Source organism: Saccostrea echinata, unplaced genomic scaffold (assembly GCF_033153115.1).
Source record: "Saccostrea echinata isolate AGI-Se365-2 ecotype Australia unplaced genomic scaffold, CSIRO_AGI_Sech_v1 ptg000010l, whole genome shotgun sequence".
Classification (NCBI taxonomy): Eukaryota; Metazoa; Mollusca; class Bivalvia; order Ostreida; family Ostreidae; genus Saccostrea; species Saccostrea echinata.
Genome location: NW_026889759.1, coordinates 7,789,933 through 7,812,819, shown reverse-complemented (window position 1 = coordinate 7,812,819; position 22,887 = coordinate 7,789,933). Strand labels below are relative to the sequence as shown.

The 22,887-nt window shown below is 31.9% G+C and overlaps 1 protein-coding gene across 2 annotated transcripts in view; it reads right to left on the bottom strand.

Moving 5' to 3' along the window:
* The window catches only part of LOC133184293 (long-chain-fatty-acid--CoA ligase 1-like), a 58,822-nt gene that overhangs the window by 31,184 nt on the left and 4,751 nt on the right, over window positions 1-22,887 (bottom strand). The window contains exons 1-2 of one of the 2 annotated variants that reach the window (XM_061319297.1): window positions 22,769-22,842; window positions 21,363-21,516 (exon numbers count right to left, since the gene is read on the bottom strand). In XM_061319297.1, coding sequence (XP_061175281.1) covers window positions 21,363-21,516; window positions 22,769-22,827 — 213 coding nt within the window. In that variant the 5' untranslated portion in view covers window positions 22,828-22,842. Of the gene's footprint in view, window positions 1-21,362; window positions 21,517-22,768; window positions 22,843-22,887 lie in introns of those variants that run through there. The other variant, XM_061319298.1, reaches the window with a different exon arrangement.

The following is a 22,887-nucleotide window of genomic DNA, read 5'->3' as shown; positions in this document are numbered from 1 at the left end:
GTAGGGTTGAATTGAATTTTTAGAGATTTCTGTGAAAAATACTTATAATATATCATGTTTTACCCTCAAAACTTTAAATTATGACTTTCAAAGTAGGATTATGCATCTGACATGTAGAAAGAAGTTAGAAAATGTTGGTTTTTTATTTTAGATGACTTTAAACTATGTGCACCACCTGACCACAGTCAATTATAGTGTCTACAGACTTTGCCGTAAAAGTACTCTAGGCTGATTTTTTCAAGAAAAGACTAATTCTGGGTTTGCCAATGAGTTTTCCACAAAAGTGACAACTGCGATAAAATGTGAAGGAGTAAAACATTTTTTCACAGAGTGATAAATTTTACAGAGAGTGGATTTACTTTCATTTTATTCACCTGAAGTGATGCATGTATTACAGCAGTGGAGGAATATAAATAATGAAATGAGGTAAATTTGTCTAATAAAAAAAATGCACAAGTAAAATTTATTTAGAATTTTTCAAAAATAAGAAGCTTATGACCAAAAAATGCATAAATACTGTCAGGGCATGAGAGTGAATACTTATTCAGAGTTCTAATCATGTAGCACACATGTAGTACAGAATGTCACTTAGCACCATGGTATGCCTGTTATGGTTCTCTGGACTTTTTGCATGCTTACGCAGCTGACATCCATGATTTTTCAGTTTGTCGGAGAATGTGTTTTGTCATGTTAGCACTTTTATGTAGGTTTTGACCCTCTCTTTTAAATTAAGTCTCAGTCAGGATGCTTATTTCAGCATGATTTGTTAAGCATATTAATATACTGAAATATTAATAAATTACAAATTAAAGTGATGAAGAAATTTGACATATTTACACAATCAAAATATCAGAATAACCATAATTCAGCTAATAAAGTGTCCTGTTTTTCTTATGTCACTTCCTATAAATTTTATCAGCAGTTTTTGTACACCCACCCACCCCCAAGAACCATGTAGGATGGCCTGATATTAGTCTTTTTGTTGCATTTTTTCACATTTGAAAGTGTTAAAACTCATAAAAATGTTTAAGATTTATATTTTGGAATTTAAATGTTGAATTTTTATGTAAATTTGGTGAAACAAAAAGCTGTAATCTTGAATTAATCATGCAAATTCATCAAACACCTTTGGAATTCCTGAGTAATTCAATGAAAAGAGGATAATTATGCATGTTCAATTGGAATTTCATGGCTAATTTGTGTCTGCAGAGAAAGCCAGTTACATAAATCCAAACAATAAATTACATCTGAATTGTTTCCTCCATTTTCTTATCATCAAAGCAAGTTTAATGGAGTGTCAGAGCTGTCCAGATTCTCCCTAGGTGCTGATATCATTTGGACTGCCCTGTGTTACAACACAGCTTTTAGATAAACTTCTGCACATCAGCTTGTAGACAAGTACCTAGGCTTTATTTGGAACATAAATTGACCAGATGCAGATTTTATTATCAGTCTAATATTTAACAATTTCTGTGAATTCTGTCATTCTTAGGAGGGCAAAATGCAATTTTGTTATGTAATAATTGCATAATGGTCTCAGACTTGTGAACTATTTTTTGTTTGTTGTGAAGAACAATGTATATACTCTCCACGGATAAGAAATTGTTTGCCAGACTTAGTCTATTAATGATGAAATTCTGCTTCAAAATATGCACAAAAAAACTTCTGTCAGAGTGCTCTGTGTGTATTCTTGACTGCTCTGGAGTAAGGGAGATAAATGCATATATCTCCAGCAATAAGGGGAATTAGATCACCAAACTTAAGGATGTTGGTGGCAGTTATTTAAGAAATCTCAGGTGCAAAAATGAAAAAAATCTGACAACTTCAAGGGTCCTTCAAGGTATCACACCGGTAATTGACCAATCAAAATGAACTTAGTCAATTGTAGTTCCATACATATAAAATTAATTTTTCTTTCTTTTGATAATTTTTTTAATTTTCTTCCAGGCTATTTTTACAACTTTGGTACCTGTGCCTAGTAAATTTAATGTACTTTGTAAATAAATACAGTTTTTTGACAGGAACTATTTTTTTCAGGGCATAGGAGGCTACTTCCTGGGGTGCACTGGAGCTGTTTATAAACACATTGAAAACACGTGGATTTGAGGGTAGCCCTGTTTGCAGATGGAAAAAATCAGAAAATGCCGTGTAGGTACCCTGTTTTTTGGACTCGGCTAATGAGAGAGGTAATGTTTTATACTTCCTGCTAAATATTTTTTCATGAATTAATTTACCTGATTTTTTAAGAATTTTTTTCCTATATAGAAACATATAGTGAAAACAATTACCGGTGTGATACCTTGAAGGAGATTGTGTAAAATCATCTGCATCAATATAAAAGGTTGTTTTAATTTTTAAAAGGCATATTTCAACAAAATATGTCATTTTATGAACTTTCTGTGTGAAAGCACATATTTTAAAAATTAGAAGTAGGGTTGAATTGAATTTTTAGAGATTTCTGTGAAAAATACTTATAATATATCATGTTTTACCCTCAAAACTTTAAATTATGACTTTCAAAGTAGGATTATGCATCTGACATGTAGAAAGAAGTTAGAAAATGTTGGTTTTTTATTTTAGATGACTTTAAACTATGTGCACCACCTGACCACAGTCAATTATAGTGTCTACAGACTTTGCCGTAAAAGTACTCTAGGCTGATTTTTTCAAGAAAAGACTAATTCTGGGTTTGCCAATGAGTTTTCCACAAAAGTGACAACTGCGATAAAATGTGAAGGAGTAAAACATTTTTTCACAGAGTGATAAATTTTACAGAGAGTGGATTTACTTTCATTTTATTCACCTGAAGTGATGCATGTATTACAGCAGTGGAGGAATATAAATAATGAAATGAGGTAAATTTGTCTAATAAAAAAAATGCACAAGTAAAATTTATTTAGAATTTTTCAAAAATAAGAAGCTTATGACCAAAAAATGCATAAATACTGTCAGGGCATGAGAGTGAATACTTATTCAGAGTTCTAATCATGTAGCACACATGTAGTACAGAATGTCACTTAGCACCATGGTATGCCTGTTATGGTTCTCTGGACTTTTTGCATGCTTACGCAGCTGACATCCATGATTTTTCAGTTTGTCGGAGAATGTGTTTTGTCATGTTAGCACTTTTATGTAGGTTTTGACCCTCTCTTTTAAATTAAGTCTCAGTCAGGATGCTTATTTCAGCATGATTTGTTAAGCATATTAATATACTGAAATATTAATAAATTACAAATTAAAGTGATGAAGAAATTTGACATATTTACACAATCAAAATATCAGAATAACCATAATTCAGCTAATAAAGTGTCCTGTTTTTCTTATGTCACTTCCTATAAATTTTATCAGCAGTTTTTGTACACCCACCCACCCCCAAGAACCATGTAGGATGGCCTGATATTAGTCTTTTTGTTGCATTTTTTCACATTTGAAAGTGTTAAAACTCATAAAAATGTTTAAGATTTATATTTTGGAATTTAAATGTTGAATTTTTATGTAAATTTGGTGAAACAAAAAGCTGTAATCTTGAATTAATCATGCAAATTCATCAAACACCTTTGGAATTCCTGAGTAATTCAATGAAAAGAGGATAATTATGCATGTTCAATTGGAATTTCATGGCTAATTTGTGTCTGCAGAGAAAGCCAGTTACATAAATCCAAACAATAAATTACATCTGAATTGTTTCCTCCATTTTCTTATCATCAAAGCAAGTTTAATGGAGTGTCAGAGCTGTCCAGATTCTCCCTAGGTGCTGATATCATTTGGACTGCCCTGTGTTACAACACAGCTTTTAGATAAACTTCTGCACATCAGCTTGTAGACAAGTACCTAGGCTTTATTTGGAACATAAATTGACCAGATGCAGATTTTATTATCAGTCTAATATTTAACAATTTCTGTGAATTCTGTCATTCTTAGGAGGGCAAAATGCAATTTTGTTATGTAATAATTGCATAATGGTCTCAGACTTGTGAACTATTTTTTGTTTGTTGTGAAGAACAATGTATATACTCTCCACGGATAAGAAATTGTTTGCCAGACTTAGTCTATTAATGATGAAATTCTGCTTCAAAATATGCACAAAAAAACTTCTGTCAGAGTGCTCTGTGTGTATTCTTGACTGCTCTGGAGTAAGGGAGATAAATGCATATATCTCCAGCAATAAGGGGAATTAGATCACCAAACTTAAGGATGTTGGTGGCAGTTATTTAAGAAATCTCAGGTGCAAAAATGAAAAAAATCTGACAACTTCAAGGGTCCTTCAAGGTATCACACCGGTAATTGACCAATCAAAATGAACTTAGTCAATTGTAGTTCCATACATATAAAATTAATTTTTCTTTCTTTTGATAATTTTTTTAATTTTCTTCCAGGCTATTTTTACAACTTTGGTACCTGTGCCTAGTAAATTTAATGTACTTTGTAAATAAATACAGTTTTTTGACAGGAACTATTTTTTTCAGGGCATAGGAGGCTACTTCCTGGGGTGCACTGGAGCTGTTTATAAACACATTGAAAACACGTGGATTTGAGGGTAGCCCTGTTTGCAGATGGAAAAAATCAGAAAATGCCGTGTAGGTACCCTGTTTTTTGGACTCGGCTAATGAGAGAGGTAATGTTTTATACTTCCTGCTAAATATTTTTTCATGAATTAATTTACCTGATTTTTTAAGAATTTTTTTCCTATATAGAAACATATAGTGAAAACAATTACCGGTGTGATACCTTGAAGGAGATTGTGTAAAATCATCTGCATCAATATAAAAGGTTGTTTTAATTTTTAAAAGGCATATTTCAACAAAATATGTCATTTTATGAACTTTCTGTGTGAAAGCACATATTTTAAAAATTAGAAGTAGGGTTGAATTGAATTTTTAGAGATTTCTGTGAAAAATACTTATAATATATCATGTTTTACCCTCAAAACTTTAAATTATGACTTTCAAAGTAGGATTATGCATCTGACATGTAGAAAGAAGTTAGAAAATGTTGGTTTTTTATTTTAGATGACTTTAAACTATGTGCACCACCTGACCACAGTCAATTATAGTGTCTACAGACTTTGCCGTAAAAGTACTCTAGGCTGATTTTTTCAAGAAAAGACTAATTCTGGGTTTGCCAATGAGTTTTCCACAAAAGTGACAACTGCGATAAAATGTGAAGGAGTAAAACATTTTTTCACAGAGTGATAAATTTTACAGAGAGTGGATTTACTTTCATTTTATTCACCTGAAGTGATGCATGTATTACAGCAGTGGAGGAATATAAATAATGAAATGAGGTAAATTTGTCTAATAAAAAAAATGCACAAGTAAAATTTATTTAGAATTTTTCAAAAATAAGAAGCTTATGACCAAAAAATGCATAAATACTGTCAGGGCATGAGAGTGAATACTTATTCAGAGTTCTAATCATGTAGCACACATGTAGTACAGAATGTCACTTAGCACCATGGTATGCCTGTTATGGTTCTCTGGACTTTTTGCATGCTTACGCAGCTGACATCCATGATTTTTCAGTTTGTCGGAGAATGTGTTTTGTCATGTTAGCACTTTTATGTAGGTTTTGACCCTCTCTTTTAAATTAAGTCTCAGTCAGGATGCTTATTTCAGCATGATTTGTTAAGCATATTAATATACTGAAATATTAATAAATTACAAATTAAAGTGATGAAGAAATTTGACATATTTACACAATCAAAATATCAGAATAACCATAATTCAGCTAATAAAGTGTCCTGTTTTTCTTATGTCACTTCCTATAAATTTTATCAGCAGTTTTTGTACACCCACCCACCCCCAAGAACCATGTAGGATGGCCTGATATTAGTCTTTTTGTTGCATTTTTTCACATTTGAAAGTGTTAAAACTCATAAAAATGTTTAAGATTTATATTTTGGAATTTAAATGTTGAATTTTTATGTAAATTTGGTGAAACAAAAAGCTGTAATCTTGAATTAATCATGCAAATTCATCAAACACCTTTGGAATTCCTGAGTAATTCAATGAAAAGAGGATAATTATGCATGTTCAATTGGAATTTCATGGCTAATTTGTGTCTGCAGAGAAAGCCAGTTACATAAATCCAAACAATAAATTACATCTGAATTGTTTCCTCCATTTTCTTATCATCAAAGCAAGTTTAATGGAGTGTCAGAGCTGTCCAGATTCTCCCTAGGTGCTGATATCATTTGGACTGCCCTGTGTTACAACACAGCTTTTAGATAAACTTCTGCACATCAGCTTGTAGACAAGTACCTAGGCTTTATTTGGAACATAAATTGACCAGATGCAGATTTTATTATCAGTCTAATATTTAACAATTTCTGTGAATTCTGTCATTCTTAGGAGGGCAAAATGCAATTTTGTTATGTAATAATTGCATAATGGTCTCAGACTTGTGAACTATTTTTTGTTTGTTGTGAAGAACAATGTATATACTCTCCACGGATAAGAAATTGTTTGCCAGACTTAGTCTATTAATGATGAAATTCTGCTTCAAAATATGCACAAAAAAACTTCTGTCAGAGTGCTCTGTGTGTATTCTTGACTGCTCTGGAGTAAGGGAGATAAATGCATATATCTCCAGCAATAAGGGGAATTAGATCACCAAACTTAAGGATGTTGGTGGCAGTTATTTAAGAAATCTCAGGTGCAAAAATGAAAAAAATCTGACAACTTCAAGGGTCCTTCAAGGTATCACACCGGTAATTGACCAATCAAAATGAACTTAGTCAATTGTAGTTCCATACATATAAAATTAATTTTTCTTTCTTTTGATAATTTTTTTAATTTTCTTCCAGGCTATTTTTACAACTTTGGTACCTGTGCCTAGTAAATTTAATGTACTTTGTAAATAAATACAGTTTTTTGACAGGAACTATTTTTTTCAGGGCATAGGAGGCTACTTCCTGGGGTGCACTGGAGCTGTTTATAAACACATTGAAAACACGTGGATTTGAGGGTAGCCCTGTTTGCAGATGGAAAAAATCAGAAAATGCCGTGTAGGTACCCTGTTTTTTGGACTCGGCTAATGAGAGAGGTAATGTTTTATACTTCCTGCTAAATATTTTTTCATGAATTAATTTACCTGATTTTTTAAGAATTTTTTTCCTATATAGAAACATATAGTGAAAACAATTACCGGTGTGATACCTTGAAGGAGATTGTGTAAAATCATCTGCATCAATATAAAAGGTTGTTTTAATTTTTAAAAGGCATATTTCAACAAAATATGTCATTTTATGAACTTTCTGTGTGAAAGCACATATTTTAAAAATTAGAAGTAGGGTTGAATTGAATTTTTAGAGATTTCTGTGAAAAATACTTATAATATATCATGTTTTACCCTCAAAACTTTAAATTATGACTTTCAAAGTAGGATTATGCATCTGACATGTAGAAAGAAGTTAGAAAATGTTGGTTTTTTATTTTAGATGACTTTAAACTATGTGCACCACCTGACCACAGTCAATTATAGTGTCTACAGACTTTGCCGTAAAAGTACTCTAGGCTGATTTTTTCAAGAAAAGACTAATTCTGGGTTTGCCAATGAGTTTTCCACAAAAGTGACAACTGCGATAAAATGTGAAGGAGTAAAACATTTTTTCACAGAGTGATAAATTTTACAGAGAGTGGATTTACTTTCATTTTATTCACCTGAAGTGATGCATGTATTACAGCAGTGGAGGAATATAAATAATGAAATGAGGTAAATTTGTCTAATAAAAAAAATGCACAAGTAAAATTTATTTAGAATTTTTCAAAAATAAGAAGCTTATGACCAAAAAATGCATAAATACTGTCAGGGCATGAGAGTGAATACTTATTCAGAGTTCTAATCATGTAGCACACATGTAGTACAGAATGTCACTTAGCACCATGGTATGCCTGTTATGGTTCTCTGGACTTTTTGCATGCTTACGCAGCTGACATCCATGATTTTTCAGTTTGTCGGAGAATGTGTTTTGTCATGTTAGCACTTTTATGTAGGTTTTGACCCTCTCTTTTAAATTAAGTCTCAGTCAGGATGCTTATTTCAGCATGATTTGTTAAGCATATTAATATACTGAAATATTAATAAATTACAAATTAAAGTGATGAAGAAATTTGACATATTTACACAATCAAAATATCAGAATAACCATAATTCAGCTAATAAAGTGTCCTGTTTTTCTTATGTCACTTCCTATAAATTTTATCAGCAGTTTTTGTACACCCACCCACCCCCAAGAACCATGTAGGATGGCCTGATATTAGTCTTTTTGTTGCATTTTTTCACATTTGAAAGTGTTAAAACTCATAAAAATGTTTAAGATTTATATTTTGGAATTTAAATGTTGAATTTTTATGTAAATTTGGTGAAACAAAAAGCTGTAATCTTGAATTAATCATGCAAATTCATCAAACACCTTTGGAATTCCTGAGTAATTCAATGAAAAGAGGATAATTATGCATGTTCAATTGGAATTTCATGGCTAATTTGTGTCTGCAGAGAAAGCCAGTTACATAAATCCAAACAATAAATTACATCTGAATTGTTTCCTCCATTTTCTTATCATCAAAGCAAGTTTAATGGAGTGTCAGAGCTGTCCAGATTCTCCCTAGGTGCTGATATCATTTGGACTGCCCTGTGTTACAACACAGCTTTTAGATAAACTTCTGCACATCAGCTTGTAGACAAGTACCTAGGCTTTATTTGGAACATAAATTGACCAGATGCAGATTTTATTATCAGTCTAATATTTAACAATTTCTGTGAATTCTGTCATTCTTAGGAGGGCAAAATGCAATTTTGTTATGTAATAATTGCATAATGGTCTCAGACTTGTGAACTATTTTTTGTTTGTTGTGAAGAACAATGTATATACTCTCCACGGATAAGAAATTGTTTGCCAGACTTAGTCTATTAATGATGAAATTCTGCTTCAAAATATGCACAAAAAAACTTCTGTCAGAGTGCTCTGTGTGTATTCTTGACTGCTCTGGAGTAAGGGAGATAAATGCATATATCTCCAGCAATAAGGGGAATTAGATCACCAAACTTAAGGATGTTGGTGGCAGTTATTTAAGAAATCTCAGGTGCAAAAATGAAAAAAATCTGACAACTTCAAGGGTCCTTCAAGGTATCACACCGGTAATTGACCAATCAAAATGAACTTAGTCAATTGTAGTTCCATACATATAAAATTAATTTTTCTTTCTTTTGATAATTTTTTTAATTTTCTTCCAGGCTATTTTTACAACTTTGGTACCTGTGCCTAGTAAATTTAATGTACTTTGTAAATAAATACAGTTTTTTGACAGGAACTATTTTTTTCAGGGCATAGGAGGCTACTTCCTGGGGTGCACTGGAGCTGTTTATAAACACATTGAAAACACGTGGATTTGAGGGTAGCCCTGTTTGCAGATGGAAAAAATCAGAAAATGCCGTGTAGGTACCCTGTTTTTTGGACTCGGCTAATGAGAGAGGTAATGTTTTATACTTCCTGCTAAATATTTTTTCATGAATTAATTTACCTGATTTTTTAAGAATTTTTTTCCTATATAGAAACATATAGTGAAAACAATTACCGGTGTGATACCTTGAAGGAGATTGTGTAAAATCATCTGCATCAATATAAAAGGTTGTTTTAATTTTTAAAAGGCATATTTCAACAAAATATGTCATTTTATGAACTTTCTGTGTGAAAGCACATATTTTAAAAATTAGAAGTAGGGTTGAATTGAATTTTTAGAGATTTCTGTGAAAAATACTTATAATATATCATGTTTTACCCTCAAAACTTTAAATTATGACTTTCAAAGTAGGATTATGCATCTGACATGTAGAAAGAAGTTAGAAAATGTTGGTTTTTTATTTTAGATGACTTTAAACTATGTGCACCACCTGACCACAGTCAATTATAGTGTCTACAGACTTTGCCGTAAAAGTACTCTAGGCTGATTTTTTCAAGAAAAGACTAATTCTGGGTTTGCCAATGAGTTTTCCACAAAAGTGACAACTGCGATAAAATGTGAAGGAGTAAAACATTTTTTCACAGAGTGATAAATTTTACAGAGAGTGGATTTACTTTCATTTTATTCACCTGAAGTGATGCATGTATTACAGCAGTGGAGGAATATAAATAATGAAATGAGGTAAATTTGTCTAATAAAAAAAATGCACAAGTAAAATTTATTTAGAATTTTTCAAAAATAAGAAGCTTATGACCAAAAAATGCATAAATACTGTCAGGGCATGAGAGTGAATACTTATTCAGAGTTCTAATCATGTAGCACACATGTAGTACAGAATGTCACTTAGCACCATGGTATGCCTGTTATGGTTCTCTGGACTTTTTGCATGCTTACGCAGCTGACATCCATGATTTTTCAGTTTGTCGGAGAATGTGTTTTGTCATGTTAGCACTTTTATGTAGGTTTTGACCCTCTCTTTTAAATTAAGTCTCAGTCAGGATGCTTATTTCAGCATGATTTGTTAAGCATATTAATATACTGAAATATTAATAAATTACAAATTAAAGTGATGAAGAAATTTGACATATTTACACAATCAAAATATCAGAATAACCATAATTCAGCTAATAAAGTGTCCTGTTTTTCTTATGTCACTTCCTATAAATTTTATCAGCAGTTTTTGTACACCCACCCACCCCCAAGAACCATGTAGGATGGCCTGATATTAGTCTTTTTGTTGCATTTTTTCACATTTGAAAGTGTTAAAACTCATAAAAATGTTTAAGATTTATATTTTGGAATTTAAATGTTGAATTTTTATGTAAATTTGGTGAAACAAAAAGCTGTAATCTTGAATTAATCATGCAAATTCATCAAACACCTTTGGAATTCCTGAGTAATTCAATGAAAAGAGGATAATTATGCATGTTCAATTGGAATTTCATGGCTAATTTGTGTCTGCAGAGAAAGCCAGTTACATAAATCCAAACAATAAATTACATCTGAATTGTTTCCTCCATTTTCTTATCATCAAAGCAAGTTTAATGGAGTGTCAGAGCTGTCCAGATTCTCCCTAGGTGCTGATATCATTTGGACTGCCCTGTGTTACAACACAGCTTTTAGATAAACTTCTGCACATCAGCTTGTAGACAAGTACCTAGGCTTTATTTGGAACATAAATTGACCAGATGCAGATTTTATTATCAGTCTAATATTTAACAATTTCTGTGAATTCTGTCATTCTTAGGAGGGCAAAATGCAATTTTGTTATGTAATAATTGCATAATGGTCTCAGACTTGTGAACTATTTTTTGTTTGTTGTGAAGAACAATGTATATACTCTCCACGGATAAGAAATTGTTTGCCAGACTTAGTCTATTAATGATGAAATTCTGCTTCAAAATATGCACAAAAAAACTTCTGTCAGAGTGCTCTGTGTGTATTCTTGACTGCTCTGGAGTAAGGGAGATAAATGCATATATCTCCAGCAATAAGGGGAATTAGATCACCAAACTTAAGGATGTTGGTGGCAGTTATTTAAGAAATCTCAGGTGCAAAAATGAAAAAAATCTGACAACTTCAAGGGTCCTTCAAGGTATCACACCGGTAATTGACCAATCAAAATGAACTTAGTCAATTGTAGTTCCATACATATAAAATTAATTTTTCTTTCTTTTGATAATTTTTTTAATTTTCTTCCAGGCTATTTTTACAACTTTGGTACCTGTGCCTAGTAAATTTAATGTACTTTGTAAATAAATACAGTTTTTTGACAGGAACTATTTTTTTCAGGGCATAGGAGGCTACTTCCTGGGGTGCACTGGAGCTGTTTATAAACACATTGAAAACACGTGGATTTGAGGGTAGCCCTGTTTGCAGATGGAAAAAATCAGAAAATGCCGTGTAGGTACCCTGTTTTTTGGACTCGGCTAATGAGAGAGGTAATGTTTTATACTTCCTGCTAAATATTTTTTCATGAATTAATTTACCTGATTTTTTAAGAATTTTTTTCCTATATAGAAACATATAGTGAAAACAATTACCGGTGTGATACCTTGAAGGAGATTGTGTAAAATCATCTGCATCAATATAAAAGGTTGTTTTAATTTTTAAAAGGCATATTTCAACAAAATATGTCATTTTATGAACTTTCTGTGTGAAAGCACATATTTTAAAAATTAGAAGTAGGGTTGAATTGAATTTTTAGAGATTTCTGTGAAAAATACTTATAATATATCATGTTTTACCCTCAAAACTTTAAATTATGACTTTCAAAGTAGGATTATGCATCTGACATGTAGAAAGAAGTTAGAAAATGTTGGTTTTTTATTTTAGATGACTTTAAACTATGTGCACCACCTGACCACAGTCAATTATAGTGTCTACAGACTTTGCCGTAAAAGTACTCTAGGCTGATTTTTTCAAGAAAAGACTAATTCTGGGTTTGCCAATGAGTTTTCCACAAAAGTGACAACTGCGATAAAATGTGAAGGAGTAAAACATTTTTTCACAGAGTGATAAATTTTACAGAGAGTGGATTTACTTTCATTTTATTCACCTGAAGTGATGCATGTATTACAGCAGTGGAGGAATATAAATAATGAAATGAGGTAAATTTGTCTAATAAAAAAAATGCACAAGTAAAATTTATTTAGAATTTTTCAAAAATAAGAAGCTTATGACCAAAAAATGCATAAATACTGTCAGGGCATGAGAGTGAATACTTATTCAGAGTTCTAATCATGTAGCACACATGTAGTACAGAATGTCACTTAGCACCATGGTATGCCTGTTATGGTTCTCTGGACTTTTTGCATGCTTACGCAGCTGACATCCATGATTTTTCAGTTTGTCGGAGAATGTGTTTTGTCATGTTAGCACTTTTATGTAGGTTTTGACCCTCTCTTTTAAATTAAGTCTCAGTCAGGATGCTTATTTCAGCATGATTTGTTAAGCATATTAATATACTGAAATATTAATAAATTACAAATTAAAGTGATGAAGAAATTTGACATATTTACACAATCAAAATATCAGAATAACCATAATTCAGCTAATAAAGTGTCCTGTTTTTCTTATGTCACTTCCTATAAATTTTATCAGCAGTTTTTGTACACCCACCCACCCCCAAGAACCATGTAGGATGGCCTGATATTAGTCTTTTTGTTGCATTTTTTCACATTTGAAAGTGTTAAAACTCATAAAAATGTTTAAGATTTATATTTTGGAATTTAAATGTTGAATTTTTATGTAAATTTGGTGAAACAAAAAGCTGTAATCTTGAATTAATCATGCAAATTCATCAAACACCTTTGGAATTCCTGAGTAATTCAATGAAAAGAGGATAATTATGCATGTTCAATTGGAATTTCATGGCTAATTTGTGTCTGCAGAGAAAGCCAGTTACATAAATCCAAACAATAAATTACATCTGAATTGTTTCCTCCATTTTCTTATCATCAAAGCAAGTTTAATGGAGTGTCAGAGCTGTCCAGATTCTCCCTAGGTGCTGATATCATTTGGACTGCCCTGTGTTACAACACAGCTTTTAGATAAACTTCTGCACATCAGCTTGTAGACAAGTACCTAGGCTTTATTTGGAACATAAATTGACCAGATGCAGATTTTATTATCAGTCTAATATTTAACAATTTCTGTGAATTCTGTCATTCTTAGGAGGGCAAAATGCAATTTTGTTATGTAATAATTGCATAATGGTCTCAGACTTGTGAACTATTTTTTGTTTGTTGTGAAGAACAATGTATATACTCTCCACGGATAAGAAATTGTTTGCCAGACTTAGTCTATTAATGATGAAATTCTGCTTCAAAATATGCACAAAAAAACTTCTGTCAGAGTGCTCTGTGTGTATTCTTGACTGCTCTGGAGTAAGGGAGATAAATGCATATATCTCCAGCAATAAGGGGAATTAGATCACCAAACTTAAGGATGTTGGTGGCAGTTATTTAAGAAATCTCAGGTGCAAAAATGAAAAAAATCTGACAACTTCAAGGGTCCTTCAAGGTATCACACCGGTAATTGACCAATCAAAATGAACTTAGTCAATTGTAGTTCCATACATATAAAATTAATTTTTCTTTCTTTTGATAATTTTTTTAATTTTCTTCCAGGCTATTTTTACAACTTTGGTACCTGTGCCTAGTAAATTTAATGTACTTTGTAAATAAATACAGTTTTTTGACAGGAACTATTTTTTTCAGGGCATAGGAGGCTACTTCCTGGGGTGCACTGGAGCTGTTTATAAACACATTGAAAACACGTGGATTTGAGGGTAGCCCTGTTTGCAGATGGAAAAAATCAGAAAATGCCGTGTAGGTACCCTGTTTTTTGGACTCGGCTAATGAGAGAGGTAATGTTTTATACTTCCTGCTAAATATTTTTTCATGAATTAATTTACCTGATTTTTTAAGAATTTTTTTCCTATATAGAAACATATAGTGAAAACAATTACCGGTGTGATACCTTGAAGGAGATTGTGTAAAATCATCTGCATCAATATAAAAGGTTGTTTTAATTTTTAAAAGGCATATTTCAACAAAATATGTCATTTTATGAACTTTCTGTGTGAAAGCACATATTTTAAAAATTAGAAGTAGGGTTGAATTGAATTTTTAGAGATTTCTGTGAAAAATACTTATAATATATCATGTTTTACCCTCAAAACTTTAAATTATGACTTTCAAAGTAGGATTATGCATCTGACATGTAGAAAGAAGTTAGAAAATGTTGGTTTTTTATTTTAGATGACTTTAAACTATGTGCACCACCTGACCACAGTCAATTATAGTGTCTACAGACTTTGCCGTAAAAGTACTCTAGGCTGATTTTTTCAAGAAAAGACTAATTCTGGGTTTGCCAATGAGTTTTCCACAAAAGTGACAACTGCGATAAAATGTGAAGGAGTAAAACATTTTTTCACAGAGTGATAAATTTTACAGAGAGTGGATTTACTTTCATTTTATTCACCTGAAGTGATGCATGTATTACAGCAGTGGAGGAATATAAATAATGAAATGAGGTAAATTTGTCTAATAAAAAAAATGCACAAGTAAAATTTATTTAGAATTTTTCAAAAATAAGAAGCTTATGACCAAAAAATGCATAAATACTGTCAGGGCATGAGAGTGAATACTTATTCAGAGTTCTAATCATGTAGCACACATGTAGTACAGAATGTCACTTAGCACCATGGTATGCCTGTTATGGTTCTCTGGACTTTTTGCATGCTTACGCAGCTGACATCCATGATTTTTCAGTTTGTCGGAGAATGTGTTTTGTCATGTTAGCACTTTTATGTAGGTTTTGACCCTCTCTTTTAAATTAAGTCTCAGTCAGGATGCTTATTTCAGCATGATTTGTTAAGCATATTAATATACTGAAATATTAATAAATTACAAATTAAAGTGATGAAGAAATTTGACATATTTACACAATCAAAATATCAGAATAACCATAATTCAGCTAATAAAGTGTCCTGTTTTTCTTATGTCACTTCCTATAAATTTTATCAGCAGTTTTTGTACACCCACCCACCCCCAAGAACCATGTAGGATGGCCTGATATTAGTCTTTTTGTTGCATTTTTTCACATTTGAAAGTGTTAAAACTCATAAAAATGTTTAAGATTTATATTTTGGAATTTAAATGTTGAATTTTTATGTAAATTTGGTGAAACAAAAAGCTGTAATCTTGAATTAATCATGCAAATTCATCAAACACCTTTGGAATTCCTGAGTAATTCAATGAAAAGAGGATAATTATGCATGTTCAATTGGAATTTCATGGCTAATTTGTGTCTGCAGAGAAAGCCAGTTACATAAATCCAAACAATAAATTACATCTGAATTGTTTCCTCCATTTTCTTATCATCAAAGCAAGTTTAATGGAGTGTCAGAGCTGTCCAGATTCTCCCTAGGTGCTGATATCATTTGGACTGCCCTGTGTTACAACACAGCTTTTAGATAAACTTCTGCACATCAGCTTGTAGACAAGTACCTAGGCTTTATTTGGAACATAAATTGACCAGATGCAGATTTTATTATCAGTCTAATATTTAACAATTTCTGTGAATTCTGTCATTCTTAGGAGGGCAAAATGCAATTTTGTTATGTAATAATTGCATAATGGTCTCAGACTTGTGAACTATTTTTTGTTTGTTGTGAAGAACAATGTATATACTCTCCACGGATAAGAAATTGTTTGCCAGACTTAGTCTATTAATGATGAAATTCTGCTTCAAAATATGCACAAAAAAACTTCTGTCAGAGTGCTCTGTGTGTATTCTTGACTGCTCTGGAGTAAGGGAGATAAATGCATATATCTCCAGCAATAAGGGGAATTAGATCACCAAACTTAAGGATGTTGGTGGCAGTTATTTAAGAAATCTCAGGTGCAAAAATGAAAAAAATCTGACAACTTCAAGGGTCCTTCAAGGTATCACACCGGTAATTGACCAATCAAAATGAACTTAGTCAATTGTAGTTCCATACATATAAAATTAATTTTTCTTTCTTTTGATAATTTTTTTAATTTTCTTCCAGGCTATTTTTACAACTTTGGTACCTGTGCCTAGTAAATTTAATGTACTTTGTAAATAAATACAGTTTTTTGACAGGAACTATTTTTTTCAGGGCATAGGAGGCTACTTCCTGGGGTGCACTGGAGCTGTTTATAAACACATTGAAAACACGTGGATTTGAGGGTAGCCCTGTTTGCAGATGGAAAAAATCAGAAAATGCCGTGTAGGTACCCTGTTTTTTGGACTCGGCTAATGAGAGAGGTAATGTTTTATACTTCCTGCTAAATATTTTTTCATGAATTAATTTACCTGATTTTTTAAGAATTTTTTTCCTATATAGAAACATATAGTGAAAACAATTACCGGTGTGATACCTTGAAGGAGATTGTGTAAAATCATCTGCATCAATATAAAAGGTTGTTTTAATTTTTAAAAGGCATATTTCAACAAAATATGTCATTTTATGAACTTTCTGTGTGAAAGCACATATTTTAAAAATTAGAAGTAGGGTTGAATTGAATTTTTAGAGATTTCTGTGAAAAATACTTATAATATATCATGTTTTACCCTCAAAACTTTAAATTATGACTTTCAAAGTAGGATTATGCATCTGACATGTAGAAAGAAGTTAGAAAATGTTGGTTTTTTATTTTAGATGACTTTAAACTATGTGCACCACCTGACCACAGTCAATTATAGTGTCTACAGACTTTGCCGTAAAAGTACTCTAGGCTGATTTTTTCAAGAAAAGACTAATTCTGGGTTTGCCAATGAGTTTTCCACAAAAGTGACAACTGCGATAAAATGTGAAGGAGTAAAACATTTTTTCACAGAGTGATAAATTTTACAGAGAGTGGATTTACTTTCATTTTATTCACCTGAAGTGATGCATGTATTACAGCAGTGGAGGAATATAAATAATGAAATGAGGTAAATTTGTCTAATAAAAAAAATGCACAAGTAAAATTTATTTAGAATTTTTCAAAAATAAGAAGCTTATGACCAAAAAATGCATAAATACTGTCAGGGCATGAGAGTGAATACTTATTCAGAGTTCTAATCATGTAGCACACATGTAGTACAGAATGTCACTTAGCACCATGGTATGCCTGTTATGGTTCTCTGGACTTTTTGCATGCTTACGCAGCTGACATCCATGATTTTTCAGTTTGTCGGAGAATGTGTTTTGTCATGTTAGCACTTTTATGTAGGTTTTGACCCTCTCTTTTAAATTAAGTCTCAGTCAGGATGCTTATTTCAGCATGATTTGTTAAGCATATTAATATACTGAAATATTAATAAATTACAAATTAAAGTGATGAAGAAATTTGACATATTTACACAATCAAAATATCAGAATAACCATAATTCAGCTAATAAAGTGTCCTGTTTTTCTTATGTCACTTCCTATAAATTTTATCAGCAGTTTTTGTACACCCACCCACCCCCAAGAACCATGTAGGATGGCCTGATATTAGTCTTTTTGTTGCATTTTTTCACATTTGAAAGTGTTAAAACTCATAAAAATGTTTAAGATTTATATTTTGGAATTTAAATGTTGAATTTTTATGTAAATTTGGTGAAACAAAAAGCTGTAATCTTGAATTAATCATGCAAATTCATCAAACACCTTTGGAATTCCTGAGTAATTCAATGAAAAGAGGATAATTATGCATGTTCAATTGGAATTTCATGGCTAATTTGTGTCTGCAGAGAAAGCCAGTTACATAAATCCAAACAATAAATTACATCTGAATTGTTTCCTCCATTTTCTTATCATCAAAGCAAGTTTAATGGAGTGTCAGAGCTGTCCAGATTCTCCCTAGGTGCTGATATCATTTGGACTGCCCTGTGTTACAACACAGCTTTTAGATAAACTTCTGCACATCAGCTTGTAGACAAGTACCTAGGCTTTATTTGGAACATAAATTGACCAGATGCAGATTTTATTATCAGTCTAATATTTAACAATTTCTGTGAATTCTGTCATTCTTAGGAGGGCAAAATGCAATTTTGTTATGTAATAATTGCATAATGGTCTCAGACTTGTGAACTATTTTTTGTTTGTTGTGAAGAACAATGTATATACTCTCCACGGATAAGAAATTGTTTGCCAGACTTAGTCTATTAATGATGAAATTCTGCTTCAAAATATGCACAAAAAAACTTCTGTCAGAGTGCTCTGTGTGTATTCTTGACTGCTCTGGAGTAAGGGAGATAAATGCATATATCTCCAGCAATAAGGGGAATTAGATCACCAAACTTAAGGATGTTGGTGGCAGTTATTTAAGAAATCTCAGGTGCAAAAATGAAAAAAATCTGACAACTTCAAGGGTCCTTCAAGGTATCACACCGGTAATTGACCAATCAAAATGAACTTAGTCAATTGTAGTTCCATACATATAAAATTAATTTTTCTTTCTTTTGATAATTTTTTTAATTTTCTTCCAGGCTATTTTTACAACTTTGGTACCTGTGCCTAGTAAATTTAATGTACTTTGTAAATAAATACAGTTTTTTGACAGGAACTATTTTTTTCAGGGCATAGGAGGCTACTTCCTGGGGTGCACTGGAGCTGTTTATAAACACATTGAAAACACGTGGATTTGAGGGTAGCCCTGTTTGCAGATGGAAAAAATCAGAAAATGCCGTGTAGGTACCCTGTTTTTTGGACTCGGCTAATGAGAGAGGTAATGTTTTATACTTCCTGCTAAATATTTTTTCATGAATTAATTTACCTGATTTTTTAAGAATTTTTTTCCTATATAGAAACATATAGTGAAAACAATTACCGGTGTGATACCTTGAAGACATGCATGCACATAAGTCATTTATGCTCTCCCTCATGAAGCTTGAATACTATATCACATGTCTATACTTTTAAATAAGCAGGATTGGCTTCCTATATATATATTCATTTATAGTTCCTGTATAATTAATAAAATTAGTAATGGTACATAAGTAGACACTCCCAGAGATTTCTATTTATAGTTTGTTCTTCCTCTGAAACTTAATAAACACAACTTCAGAAGTTTCACTTTCCTTTGACTCAAGCTAATTAATAAATCAATGTATCACCTTGACAAAATGACATTAAAATTTTTGGACTGTGAATTCTTTCTAGATGTCAAAGTACATGTACATACTCAATGCCATAAAGCAGTTATATTTAAACCATACTAACACAGGATCAAACTTCATGAACTTCAGATTGAAGTTCAAAAGCAAAAGTGCTCATAGGATTGTTACTCCTTCCTACACAGTGCTGAGTAGAACTATAATGTGCCATATATTGTATTTTAGCTTGATCCTAGAGAATAGAAGTTTGGCATAGCAAAAACTATTACTGCAATTAAATAAAATTCAATTAAATAAAGGAACTTTTCGGTGTTGGAGATGTTTTAAGTCTATGGGTTTGGGACAATGACATAATGATAGCCACATTATCACTTGCAATTTTTGCTGATAGAAAGAAGCATGAGTTAAGGGGATGATAGCATAAAACAAGGCATTGATCACTCTGAAAAAATAAAATTAAAGACATTACTAGGTAACCTTTGATAACAGTACCCAAAAGAGTACTTCAAACCCCAAAATCTTGTGAGTTTTGGACTATATCAAACTTAGTACACAAAAAAGAGCATACTCAAAGAAAGATACTTCAAAAAGTTGTGATAAAACCTATTACATCCTATAAAGCTGGAAGGTCGTTATGCTTACAGTTATGTTTTTCTGTCTCTTAGAGTTCCCCTAATGGAACTAACTGGCCCATATTAATGGCATACTGAATGGAATGCAGGATCTCCACTATTTCACATGAATTTTTATACTGCTATCATCTAAACTTGACCATGTCCTAAAGATTTGGTTCCCAATCATGATCATTTGGTTATAAGACCAAAAAAATAATAGTCTTGTTTCCTGCTACCGCCTGGAAAAAATAGGGTAGGTAGGTAGGAAAATTATTTTATTTTTTGGATATGAACTAATACAAAACCAAATTAAACATGTCATAGGTCAATATTATCTTTTAAAATTAAATTTAATGTCTTTTGATGCACAACTCAAGTGGTATTTTATGAAAGTCCATATTTAAAACATTACAATTTCATGAAATACCACTTGAATATATATTTTTTTCAGTTTTGGAACATGAAATTCCTGAAATTCCTGATTTTTTTTTCCAAAACTAAAAAAAGACTTTAGGGTCGGGTGCAAAAAAATAGGGTCGGTTGGGTAGCAGGAAACAAGACTATAATTTTTTTTTGGCCTAAATAGAACATTGAGCCAAATTATATTTTCAGCTTTCATTTCAGAACGGTATGTCATTTCTGCATGGACAGAAATATTTCTGACTGGACTGAAATCAAAGTTCTTCTGAAATCTGCAAAAGAATTCATCTGATATTGGACATAAAGCAGTACTCTTACTGTAAATCCAATAAGTCCTGTACATGTACTTATTTCAACATGTACGGGATGAGAAAATGCATCTACACAGAAATGCATTTACATTGTTCAAAGTCATAACACTGCAACTAGGATTCAGTCTGACAGCCATTGTTAAAGCTGCATTATTCCATTTGTTCAGTAAGAAACCCACTCAACCCTACTTTTAAAACTGCAGTAATAAATTACGTGCTAAAACTTCATTAGTCCAAGTTTTGACCCATTAAAAATGATCTCACTGTAAACATGTAAAAAGGCTACTAGTTTTGTGAACTAATTGGCTAAAAACATATGAAAACAAATTTACAACTTCCTCAATTTCAAAAAGAAGCTTAATGTTTACTTCATATTCCTGTCTGTAGCACACACATATATATATATATATATATATATATATATATATATATATACTTACATCTACTTCCTCTGTTTGGTCATTCAGATCAACCACTAGTGGAATTGGCTGGGGTCGACTGGTCAGATAGTAGAATGTTGTCGTGGTTACTGCTGCCAAGGTCACAGCACCTGCTCCTAGAAACTTCAAGTAGTCCATGTTTCGTATCTTGTCTCTGAAACATATAAGGATAAATATTACATTGTTTGTTCTGGTTATGTCAAAAAAAATCTTCAATTCGTAAAATCTGAGAAAAAATTTGACTGCACAGAACATATTAGAACATGCATGTGTACAACAACAATTTGAGCTTTCTAATACTTGAAATATCATATACTACAGATTATGCTACATCATTGTAACACACAAATATATACATGTAAGTAAGAAATAAAAATAAATTCACTCTCACTGAAAACCTGAACACACTTGTACACTTATCTAAAATTCTTCGCATATTATACTTGTGCAAGGAAATACCCAAACTCCTTTTTATTCACTGAAATCCGGAACAGATTCTTCTACTGGTTATCTAAAATGTTGTGAGCATATTGCATGAACAAGGAAATCTCCAACCTCAGTCCCCCCCCCCCCCCCCCTCTCTCTTTGACAAGCCTTATCAATGAATGTGATCAACATCTTCATCATGACATCAAAGAATTGCTCTTCACTGTATTCTCTTAATTATATCATAGGGCCTCATTTCATCTGATAATCACTAAATGGATAAAACAGAGAGAAAAAAGAGAAGGAATCTTGTCTTACATAATCAATAACCTGTACGCCATCGATCTGCTACTTGAGGCTGCATTATCATTTAAAAAACTGAAGATTTAAAATTCAAAATCTAGCAAGACTGTTCTCCTTCGACATGCTGCACAAATTTGCTATATTTATATATTTAAGCTTGTGAAACATGTATACTGAAGATCAAAATGATTACAAGCTGTTTAGTTGAAACATGGTATTTTATGCATATGTTCACTTGAAAGCAAACATAAATTTGAGATGGATCACTATATGAATTCCATTTCAATTTAACAATTGAATTTTTAGATGATGACTTTGCCAACAAAGAATTATGGATCAATCTTTCTGAAGGACAGAGCATATAAAATCAAGAATGGATAAACATTTCTCTTTGTGTTATCAAAATTCCTCATATCCAAAATACCGGTACCATTAAGTAATACATCACTGATCATGCTGACTAAACAGATTTAGTACATATTTTACACATAGCAAGTAAGTAGAAAATTAAAAGAACATATATCTATAATTTTACAATTCATGAATATGAATTTTTATTCAAAATACTGCATAATGTAGAGAGCCAACATTTTGCAGCATCACAGCTAGTCCATCTTACATATATATAGAAGATTTCCAACAAATTCTGACTCATCTGTATTAGACACTGCACTTACATCATCACTATTCCAGCCATTGTAACTCTCTGTATTAGCGATTTCTGAGTGTCGGACATTTTTCTTTCAAGATCAATTCTATCCTCACAATGAAGAAAAAAAATCTAATGGCCAAAGAC